Source organism: Crinia signifera, chromosome 6, assembly GCF_055691185.1.
Source record: "Crinia signifera chromosome 6, ASM5569118v1, whole genome shotgun sequence".
Classification (NCBI taxonomy): domain Eukaryota; kingdom Metazoa; phylum Chordata; class Amphibia; order Anura; family Myobatrachidae; genus Crinia; species Crinia signifera.
Genome location: NC_139222.1, coordinates 38,970,487 through 38,981,255, shown reverse-complemented (window position 1 = coordinate 38,981,255; position 10,769 = coordinate 38,970,487). Strand labels below are relative to the sequence as shown.

The window sequence follows — 10,769 nt, the reverse complement described above, 5'->3', positions numbered from 1 at the left end:
CTGCGTCTGCTGCCTGCGGTCGATGGAGTTAGAGCGGTGTATGCCAATAGTATAAGGCTCCGCCAACATGGCTTCCGCCCTCACTGAGGACAGTATTTCCTCTTTTCCTGAAAATCCTGCTACTGCTAGTAGCTGCCTCCCTGCCTCTCGTCATGGGGTCAGGCTCATGGCAGATGCTGTGCGGCTGTGGTACAGGTATATGTGCGCTGTTGTGTGTTTATGCTGGGCGTTATGGGTAATAGAGGAGGTTTCTTTTTTAAGATGTCGGTATGTGGTAGACTCGCTAGTTATAGGATGTGTAGTATGCTGGGGTTTGTGGTTATAGTGGATGTATTTGTGTATGCAGGGCACTATTTGTATAGTGTATGTTGGACACTGGGTATGTGTGCTGGACACTGGTGTGTGTGGGGGGGGGGTTTATATGTTTGTGTTGGACACTGTGCTGGGGGGGGTGATGGACACTGGGTAGAGGGTGTGTGTATATTGGACACTGTGGTAGGGTGTGTGCGCTGGACACTGGGTAGGGTGTGTGTTGGACACGGTGAGTGTGAGAGGGGGGTGGTGTATGTTGGATGCTGTGGGAAGGGTGTGAATGCTGGACACTGTACAAAGGTGTGTGTGCTGGACACTATAGCTCTCCTAGCCAACCCAGAAAGCCTGGACAGGGGTTATATGTGCTGGGCATGATGCTGTGTCAAGTGTGCCCAGGACTGTATACAGTATATGATGTATAATGCTGGGTAGTGACTGAGTATGGGGGTACATGTGCTGAGAATGAAGCTATTTTTTATTATTATTTTATTTATAGGGTGCCACAAGTGTTTCGTAGCGCCGTACAATGCAGCAGTACAGGGAGACAAAACTTAGCATCACATTGAATAAATAACAAAAATAGAGTACAGGTAAAGAGCACCACAGTTCAGTACACATTACAGCTTAAATATAAGTAGTGAGGACTTGATCTATGTACTACTAGAGGCTTGTGGCCAAAGATGATTACTGAGTCTTTGGCAGGTATTCAATGCCGGTGCGAGGGGGTTAAACAGCAAGGATTGCTGAAAACCAGCGATCCTCGCTGTTTAACCCCCGCGCCGGCCGCTCGCACTATGCAACGCTCTGGGGAAATCCTCGCCGTCACAGGACGGCGAGTATTCCCCAAAACAGCGAGACCCGCTGCAGAAAACTCGCAGTTTTTAGTCGTGGGTCTCGCTGCTTCTGGAGCCGCATCCGCCAATTCCCCCTCGCTCAAAAAACGGAGCGAGGGGAAATTGGCGGATGAGGGGGCTGCGTTGAATGCTGTCAGGGTGAGTGGTGACAGCGAGCAGGAAGCCCTGCTCGCTGTCACCACTCGCAAACAGCGTTGAATACCTGCCTTTGAGTATGTGACAACTGTGAGTGAAATGTGAAGAGAAGAGGGCTTTGACAACAGGAGGGAAGAGGGCCCTGCTCTGAGGAGCTTACAATCTAGTAGGAAGGGGAGACAGACCTATTACATGAGGTTCAAGCAAGTCTGAGGTGGCTTGATAGCAGGATGTAAGCAAGCACGGGGTCGGAGAAGCAGCCTGTGTAAGGTGTACCCAGATCTTTAGATATGAGGATATAATGCTGGGCAGTGACTGTGGGTATGGGGGGGTATATGTACTTGGCATGAGGCTTTTTAAGATGTGCCAATGTTCGTATGTATGTGGTGTAGTGCTGGGCAGTGATTGCGGGTATATGTGCTGGGATTGAGAATGTTCAAATGTTTATATGTTCATAGTCATGTAGTTAGAGGAGTGGCAGCCATTTTCTTGTGGTTTCATGTTAGATCTGCCCTCCTTTGACAGCGGTCATGCGGTCTGATTGAAAGACCTGATGCCTACTGATGACGTCAGTAGGTATACATGCACTAGAAGGGAACCAGGGTGTAACCCTGTGTGGGTAAAAGCAGGTGGCAGCTGGCTGAAGGTTAGCAGCCTCATAGACAGGTGATGAGGAATGTTACATCAGTGGTCAGGGAACTCTGTCCTCATTACCCCACACAGTGCATGTTTTGCTGGTAACCCAGCAGGTGCACAGGTGTACTAATTACTCAGACACATTTTATAAGGTCCGCAGGTGGAGTTAATTATTTCACTTGTGATTCTGTGAGGAGACCTGCAAAACATGCACTGCGTGGGGTAATGAGGACCGAGTTCCCTGACCACTGCGTTACATAGAGGTCTATTTACTAAGGGGGTTATCCAGACCTGGTCGCATGGCTGTTACTCTGCAGAGCCTTGCGATCAGATATGAGATGCCCAGCCAGAGTGAACTCCCTGCACTTAGTTGCAAATCCATTTTCAACCACGCACCATCAAATGATTTTGCCAGTGTGTGCAGTGTATGCCATAGCCCAGGACTAACTTGGTGGCTGCAATAGAAACAGGCTGTTCAGGGCTGGAGCTGACATCACATGACTTCCCTGAAGACATCTGGGCTCATCTGTAGTTTCGCCGACACGCCCAGAAAACATCAAGTTACCACCCCCAAACTCTGGCTTCCTGTCAATCAAGTAGCAGGATGGACTTGTGCATGCATAGTACAGGCCTTAAGCATGCACAGTATATCTATTCTCTCCCGGCCTGCAAATTTGCAGCCGTCTGAATGACCCCTTGGTCTTGGCGTGGAGATAAAGTACCAACAAAATAATCTCCTGACATTTTTCAAACACCGCCTGTAACAGGGCAGGACTGGAAGTGTATCTCTGAAGAGAAGATGTGCGCTTGTGCATGTCCCCTCTCTTCAGTGCAGGGAAGAGGGTGGGAGTGCATGGAGGGGGGCGGGTGCTGCCTAGTCGCTAAGAGAGCTGGGCACCCACACAAAGATTATAAAAACGGGGGTCACGGCACTAGGCTGCACCCCCTTTTCGGGACAGGTTAGCAAAGTTGGGAGGTATGATACAGCATTCTGCTTTCCTCAATAAATTGTGAAGCAGGAGCTACTTTACCAGCATGATATGTGTCTTATATATTCCCTAACTTTCTGATTGGTCTTTTATGGTTTATTAGATTATGCTCCAGCTGATCATTCATGTACAGGACATTATCGCTGTACTGCTGGTCATGGGTTCACCTCGTGATTATTGTAATTATTATATTTATTCCTAGGTGATTCAGCTGAGGTAAACCACAGTCTTGATGGAAGTCATGTGAGGATGAGACGTTTCCTGATTCACTGAGGATGGACCAAGACAGAAAAGAAATGGATGGGAGGATAGTAAATCTCACACTGGATATCCTCTATCTGCTGACTGGGGAGGTGAGGGAAGTCTGGGAGTGTCAGTGTTATTATTCTTATCCCTATGACTAACACAGGGAACTGAGTGGGGAGGGGAGTAGCACAATGACATCACTCATATCCCTATGACTAACACAGGGACCTGACTGGGGAGGGGAGTGTCAGTGACATTACTCTTATCCCTATTACTAACACAGGGACCTGTCTGGGGAGGGGAGTGTCAGTGACATTACTCTTATCCCTATTACTAACACAGGGACCTGACTGGGGAGGGGAGTGTCAGTGACATTACTCTTATCCCTATTACTAACACAGGGACCTGTCTGGGGAGGGGAGTGTCACAGTGACATTACTCTTATACCGGTTACTAACACAGGGACCTGTCTGGGTTGGGCAGTGTCTCAGTGACATCACTTATATATGTACTACTAACACAAGGACCTGGCTGGAGAAGTGAGACTCACATCACACTCTCTCTATTACTAACACAGGGGCCTGACCTGGGAGGTGAGGGGAGTCACATTGACATTACTCGAGCCTAGACAGATCCCTTGGAAAATGAGCTAAAACTGCCCCATGTGTATGAGCCTTACACCTTACATCTCCTGCCATCTTCAGTCGGTGGATGTCCTGAGCCTTCTGTCTTCATCCAGTTCCCACTACACCATATGGTTTACAAATGTGGTTCAGTTTTGAGGTCATGGACAAAACAACTACTAAAAATATCAGGATTGATATACACATTTAGAAAACCTTTTTTTTTCTTCAGAATTACACCGTAGTGAAGAAGACATCTGATATGAGGGAGACAGCCTGTAGCAATCCCAATGTGTCGGGAGGATCAAGCAGGACCCAGAACCTCATTCCGGAGCCCCCACTGATACATGAGAGAGACAATGAGCAGAAGATCCTGGAACTTACCAACAAGATCATCCAGCTGCTGACTGGAGAGGTGACTGCTGGGAATGGTGCATTATATGGTAACATCGGGGGATGTGACCAGAGAGGTGACTGCTGGGAATGGGATGTTATAGAGTAACACCGATGTGTTAATAGAATGAGAGATTCAGAAAGTGAGAGATTTAATAAGAAATCTCAAGATTTTTTAAAGCGGTAAATAAAAATCATGGTTTTGCAGTGTAAATGATTGCGGTTTTAAAAATTCTGGAGATTTCTTACCAAATCTCTCACTTTCTGAATCTCTCCATCCTGTTAAATTTCACCCTCTGTCTCCTGTGCTCATCCCAAACTTAACTAAAATCTGTAATCTCTCTACTGGTATTTTTTCATCACTGTTCAAGCATGCAGTGATTACTCCAATTCTGAAATAACACAATTATGACCCAAGCTCTCTCTCTCTCTGACTACTGTCCCATCTCTCCGCTCCCATGCCCCTCCAAGCTGCTTGAGAGACTTTCCTACACTCGCCTCACACACTTTCGTAACTCACACAATTTATTGGACCCACTTCAGTCAGGCTTTCGTTCCCAACACTACAGAGACAGCACTGAGTAAAGTAGTGAATGATCTGGCCACTGCTTAGTCTAAAGGTCATTACTCATTTCTAATTCTTCTTGATCTCCCTGCTGCTTTTGACACCGTTGACCATACCAGTAGCAGAACTTGTGGGTGGTGAGCCCAGGTGTAAAAATATAATTTGGGCCCCCCTCCTCCACCCCAATCTTTGTTCATGATAAGCCACAAAGCTGTGGGCAGCAGGGGAAGTCAGAGGGAGACAGGGAAAGGCAGGGGTAGGCAGAGTGTAACAGTAATAGGGTAGCAGTGGGCTCATCAGGGGCCTTAGTGAACTGCACCTGATAAACTAATGGTAATTCCACCCTTGGATGATCCCTTCTCGTACACACGCTACAATCCCTAGGTCTTCCAGACGCTGCTCTTTCTTGGTTCTCACCCTACCTATCAGTGTTTGTTTCTCTGACTCCACTTCTTTTTCTCTACCTCTATCTGGTGGAGTACCTCAGGGCTCAGTCTTAGGTCCTCTGCTTTTCTCAATCTTTACCACGTCTCTTGGCTTGGGTGATGACTGTATCATTGTGTGTGTCAGGTTCCTGTAAGGTGTCAGGATGTCACTGTCTATCTCTCACTGGAGGAGTGGGAGTATATAGAGAGACACAGGGCTCGGTACAAGGACGTGATGATGGAGAATCAGCAACCACTCGCATCACTGGGTAAGACCAGACTTTTATGTATTGTAAAGGAGGGAAAAGTAGTTATATCCATATATTTCTATGCATCACTTAATTATTTACACATAAACAATGTATTCAGTCACTGTGTTTCCTACAGATGGACTCCGTAACAGGGATACACCAGAGAGATGTCCCCGTCCTCGTTATCTACAGGGTAATACAGAGGAGAATCACAGGACCCCAGCGGAGGATCAGGTAGAGGCGATTTAGGGTCCCACCGAATACCAGAGTGACTTTTCAGTATTTTCTCTGTACAGAAACTGTGTGTGTCTTGTATACTGATTTCCTAATACGTAATCTCAATAAATGGAACCTGAAATGGATTTCTTAGGGAGAAGGACTGGTTGATATTAAGGCAGAAGATCTGGAGGGAGAAGGAGAGACATATGTAATAGGCGATCAGCAGTGTAAGGAGGAGGAAATCCCTACAGATATCAGCACAGGTGAGAAATGAACCAGAGTAACCTGCTCTCCTTGTTCTGTTATTACAGCAGCAGCTTATTCTACACCCTCCTCTGCCAGTACAGAGGGAATGTCTGCTCATTTGGGGAGTACAGAGCCACCAGCCCCCTATTATACACCTGGCCTAGTCCTTACATCATGTTGCGGTGTGCTACCAGCTCAGAGATCTGACCAATCGCCAACCCTCACACTCAGAAATGACCTTGGTCTTGTCTAATAATGTTTCATAAGACTTGGAGGATTAATTTCTGCTTACTTCCTACAAGCAAAACCTGAACATTACAGATTGCCAATGATCTTAAAGTAGAAGTTTCTGCACTCAGAACCTGGTACACATAAGGTGACTCTTGGAGTTAAGATGACACTGGGGAATGACATCTCCTATTGTCATAATGCAGTAGAGCTATATACTGTAGGATTTCCATCCACACTGGTATTCGTGTATACCCACTGTCTAGGTATTTGCTTATGTATCTGTACACACTCACCCCTTATTCACATAATAAACAAATGTGTGTCCTACAGATGGAGCCAGTAACAGAGCTACCCCAGAGAGATGTCCCCGTCCTCGTTATTCCCAGTACTGTACAGAGGAGAATCACAGGAGCCCACAGGAGGATCAGGTACCAAAGTGACTTATCACTGTATGATCTGCAGATGTATGTGTGTCTCATACGCTGATATTCTACTGTTCCATCTCCAGTAATAACATCACACTTTGTACAAGTGTCATTGTATTGTTGTTTGGGGACACTTAGGGTGAAGGTCTGACTGATATAAAGGTAGAAGATCCAGAGGAAGATGAGACGTATGTGACTGATGTTATTGTAGAAGGAAGAGAAGAGCTGTATGTAATGGGTGAGCAGCCGTGTAAGGAGGAGGAAGTCCCTACAGGTATCGGCACAGGTGAGTAATGACCACACATTACAAACATATTTACACATTCTCCTTGTGTAGTCACCATAACCAGAAAAGGAATTTTGGAACTTTTCTGGTATTCCCCATTTAAACTAATTACCGATCACCCTCTACCGAGCCAATCAGAATACAGTTTAAACTTCACAAAACCTCATAGGAGAGCCCAGGAGACAAGCCAGCGTCACAGTATCTTTTTTCCTTTTCCACCAAGTAATGTATATCATCCAAACTGGTAGTATTTGGCGGCAACCTGTTTTCTTGCAAAGTAAAAGATGATTTGGATGGTACCACCGGGGAGCCATTATGCCATCCACTGCTACTGTATGAGGATCCCTGGTTCATGCACCTTACAGCTAAACCTTGTGTAACCGAAAAGCTATCAGGTCTACTGCTGGTACATCCCATTGCTCACCAGCCCGGCAGTGCAGAAGTGCCAAAGGTGTCAGCATTATGGGGCAGCGGTAGTGCAAGGGGTGGGTGGTGCTTTCCTGCTGCAGGAGAGAGAGGTCGGCACCGGTACTCGGCACTAGCCTCTCTCCTGTAGTAGCCGGCAGCAGGATGCAAAGCGGGGAGCGCGCCCTTCCTGCCCGCCATATCCCTGCTCTGCAGACTAGGTGTGTGGGCAATACACCGCTGGCACACACCTAGTTACAGCCTTGTACTGCCCTTATGCTTCCTCCACTTAGTCCCGTATACCTGCTCCATTCCCCATCTTTGCTGTCCTGCTCTCTCCTCTCGCCATTCTGTGTTGCTGTGTCCTGCAGCTCTCCTTCCCTCTCAGCACTTATATACGTAGAAGCCTACAATAGCCGCTTGTGTCTGACTTGTTTTTACCATCCATGTGGACTATGATCAGATTGATGCCCGAGGCAAGATGTTGGCTGGTGCCCCTTATCACAATTGACAATTCCGACCAACACCCAGCATCCCTCCCAGCACAGCAAAAACTAGCAACACCCATCACCCCTCATCCATAGCAATCGTCTTACACAGAGCCGTAACTAAACAATTTGGGGATCTGTTCCAGAGACAGACAGGCGTGTGCCCAGACATAAGTATTAAATTAGGTTGTAAGGTAGTGCAACCTTATTCACATTACATCGCATGATAGTGTCACTTATTCATGTTATGTCACTCAACTTGAACTTTCTAATAGTATATAAATAGGCTGTGATAGAAGTATACAATGTGTTTCCTACATTTATTCCAACAGATGGACGCACAAGCAAGAATTCATCTGAGGGATATCTAGTTTTACCTTCATATTTTAATATACAGGATAACGTCGCACAAGAAAGCCTCATTACCCTTAATTTACATCCAATGTGTCACAGTGTGGATGTATCCTCGGAGCATCAGCCGTGTTTTCCTGATCATCCTGCTATTGGTCCACAGAGAACAGCTCACAAAGGCGATAAAATGTTCCCTTGCTCTGTGTGTGGAAAATATTTCACAAGGACGTCACTGCCTAGACACCTTAGAACTCACACGGGTGAGAGACCATATCCATGTTCCGAATGTGGGAAATGTTTTACACAGAAATCGCATCTCATCATACATGAGAGAACTCACACAGGTGAGAAGCCATATCCATGTTCCGAGTGTGGGAAATGTTTTAGACACAAATCTGTTCTTTTTAAACATCAGAGAACTCACACAGGTGAGAAGCCGTTTATGTGTCCCCAGTGTGGGAAATGTTTTACACAGAAATCAAGTCTTGTTAAACATCAGAGACATCACACAGGTGGAAAAACATTTCCATGTTCTGAGTGTGGGAAACGGTTTACAGAAATCTCAAGTCTAGTTAAACATCAGAATATTTGCACAGGTGAGAAACCCTATTCGTGTTCCGAGTGTGGGAAATGTTTTATACAAAAATCGCATCTTGTTAGACATCAGAGATGTCACACAAGTGAGAAACCGTTTGCGTGTTCTGAGTGTGGGAAATGCTTCACGTGCAAATATCATCTTGATAGACATCAGAAAAGTCACAACAGGTGATAAGTCGCTTCAGTGTTCTGAGTGTGGGGAATGGTTTACAGATAAATCTGATGTCGTTAAATGTCAGCGATGTCACTTTGTGAATAATTAGATTTTTTTTAAATCAAGTTTTGTTACACATCATAAGTTACAGGGAGTTCAGAAAGTCCCTCTGTAGTGACTGTGTGCTGAGCCAGTCTCCCCACTGAGGATGTGTGCCAAGTTGTCCAACAGCATCATTGGTTTTACAACTTTATTTACTGGAAATAAAACCCAATTCCTTACATACTTATGTACATAAAGCAGGGATGGGGAGCCTTCGTCCCTCCTGTCGGGCCAGCTCGACAGCCGTGACCCCTGATTGAATACCCCCTAAAACTGTTCAACAACAGCAGGAGGGCCGAAGGTTTCCCATCCCTGACCTAAAGGATGAGATTTAATAAGATGAGAGATTCAGAAAGTGAGAGATTTTGTAAGAAATCTCCAGTTTTTTTTAAAGCGGCAATCATTTCCAAATCAAACTAGTTTTGCAGTGTAAATGATGCTGCTTTAAAAAAACTGGAGATTTCTTACAAAATCTCTCACTTTCTGAATCTCTCATCTTATTAAATCTCACCCATTGGCCTTTATTCAGATCTGATCGCACTACAATTTTTTTGGAAAATGCACTGCAGGTGGGGCAGATGTAACATGTATAGAGAGAGTTAGATTTGTGTGAGTCATTTTGTTTCTGTGCAGGGTAAATACTGGCTGCATTATTTTTACACTGCAATTAAGATTTTACGTTTCAACAAACCCCACCCAAATTTAACTCTCTGCACATGTTACATCTGCCCCACCTGCAGTGCACATGGTTTTGCCCATTTTCCAAACAAATTTGTACTGAGCTCAGATCTGAATAAGGGCCATTGTGTTGTCCCGGTCTGACCTCCCCAAGCTGCAGAGGAGACCTGCAGCCAGAGACAGCGCTCACAGCTGAGGGACTTTATTATCTCCCTGTACATAAATAGCCATGAGCTGCAGCAGTTATGTACATATTGCACATCGCGCATGTATTCATAATATAAATTGAATATTATATTCTACACGTTTGTCAACATCACTCATTAATAGGGGTCAATTAAAATCTTCAGTCTCACAATATACTTGCATGTCATATAGATGTGACCTCGCACAGCCAGCATCTAAGATGGGAGTTTTAGTAAACATGGGATGTTGCCAATAGCAACCATTAAGATTAAGTATTTATTTCGCACCTTCTAGAAGATAATAGATTCTGATTGGTTGCCCATAGCAACATACCATCTTCAATAGAACTCCCATTTTATTAAATGCATTTATCATCTTATCCACATTGCAGAGGAAAAACACAATGACCTAGACACACCGGACTGCGACATTAAGCGCGCACACAATTGACTTTACATCCAAGGGTCGCAGACTAAGTACAGCCAAACTAGGGTGCGAAAAAGGTGCAACTGTTCAAATTGACGCCCAGACTCGCTTACACCCAGATGTACAAATGCCGCACATCAGACTGATCAGTGGAATCTAGCAATGTGGTTTTGTTGCTCCCAGTTGGGAATGGATCATTAGGTCGACATGCAGAAAGGTTGACACGGGTGTAGGTCGACATGGAGGTTTTCACCATTTTTTTTAACCCAAATGTTGACAGTCGACATGGACACTGAAATGTAGCACCGCGTCCCCTCACATGGCTCACTGCGCTTCGGGCACGGTGCCTCACTACACTCGGCACTATTCTATTCTGTCACCGCCCCCTAGTGGATGGTAGGGCAGGAAATACCGCCTGTCGCAACATGTGAAAACCCCATGTCGACAGAATGCTTGTGTCAGCCTTTCTGCATGTCGACCCAATGACCGTGTCCCTCCCAGGTTTATTTATGCGAATAACATGTCTGGGACATGGCGCACAGAGAG

The 10,769-nt window shown here is 45.6% G+C and overlaps 1 protein-coding gene across 1 annotated transcript; it reads left to right on the top strand.

Annotated features, from left to right (window-relative positions):
- The first annotated feature begins 68 nt into the window (after positions 1-68).
- On the top strand, positions 69-8,910 carry LOC146007571 (uncharacterized). The gene is made up of 9 exons (XM_083146034.1): positions 69-195; positions 3,129-3,279; positions 4,028-4,210; positions 5,324-5,447; positions 5,566-5,663; positions 5,800-5,911; positions 6,456-6,553; positions 6,689-6,836; positions 8,062-8,910. Exons 2-9 carry the CDS (start codon positions 3,202-3,204, stop codon positions 8,847-8,849), a joined length of 1,629 nt encoding a protein of 542 aa, XP_083002160.1. The 5' UTR covers positions 69-195; positions 3,129-3,201; the 3' UTR covers positions 8,850-8,910.
- The last annotated feature ends 1,859 nt before the right edge of the window (positions 8,911-10,769 follow it).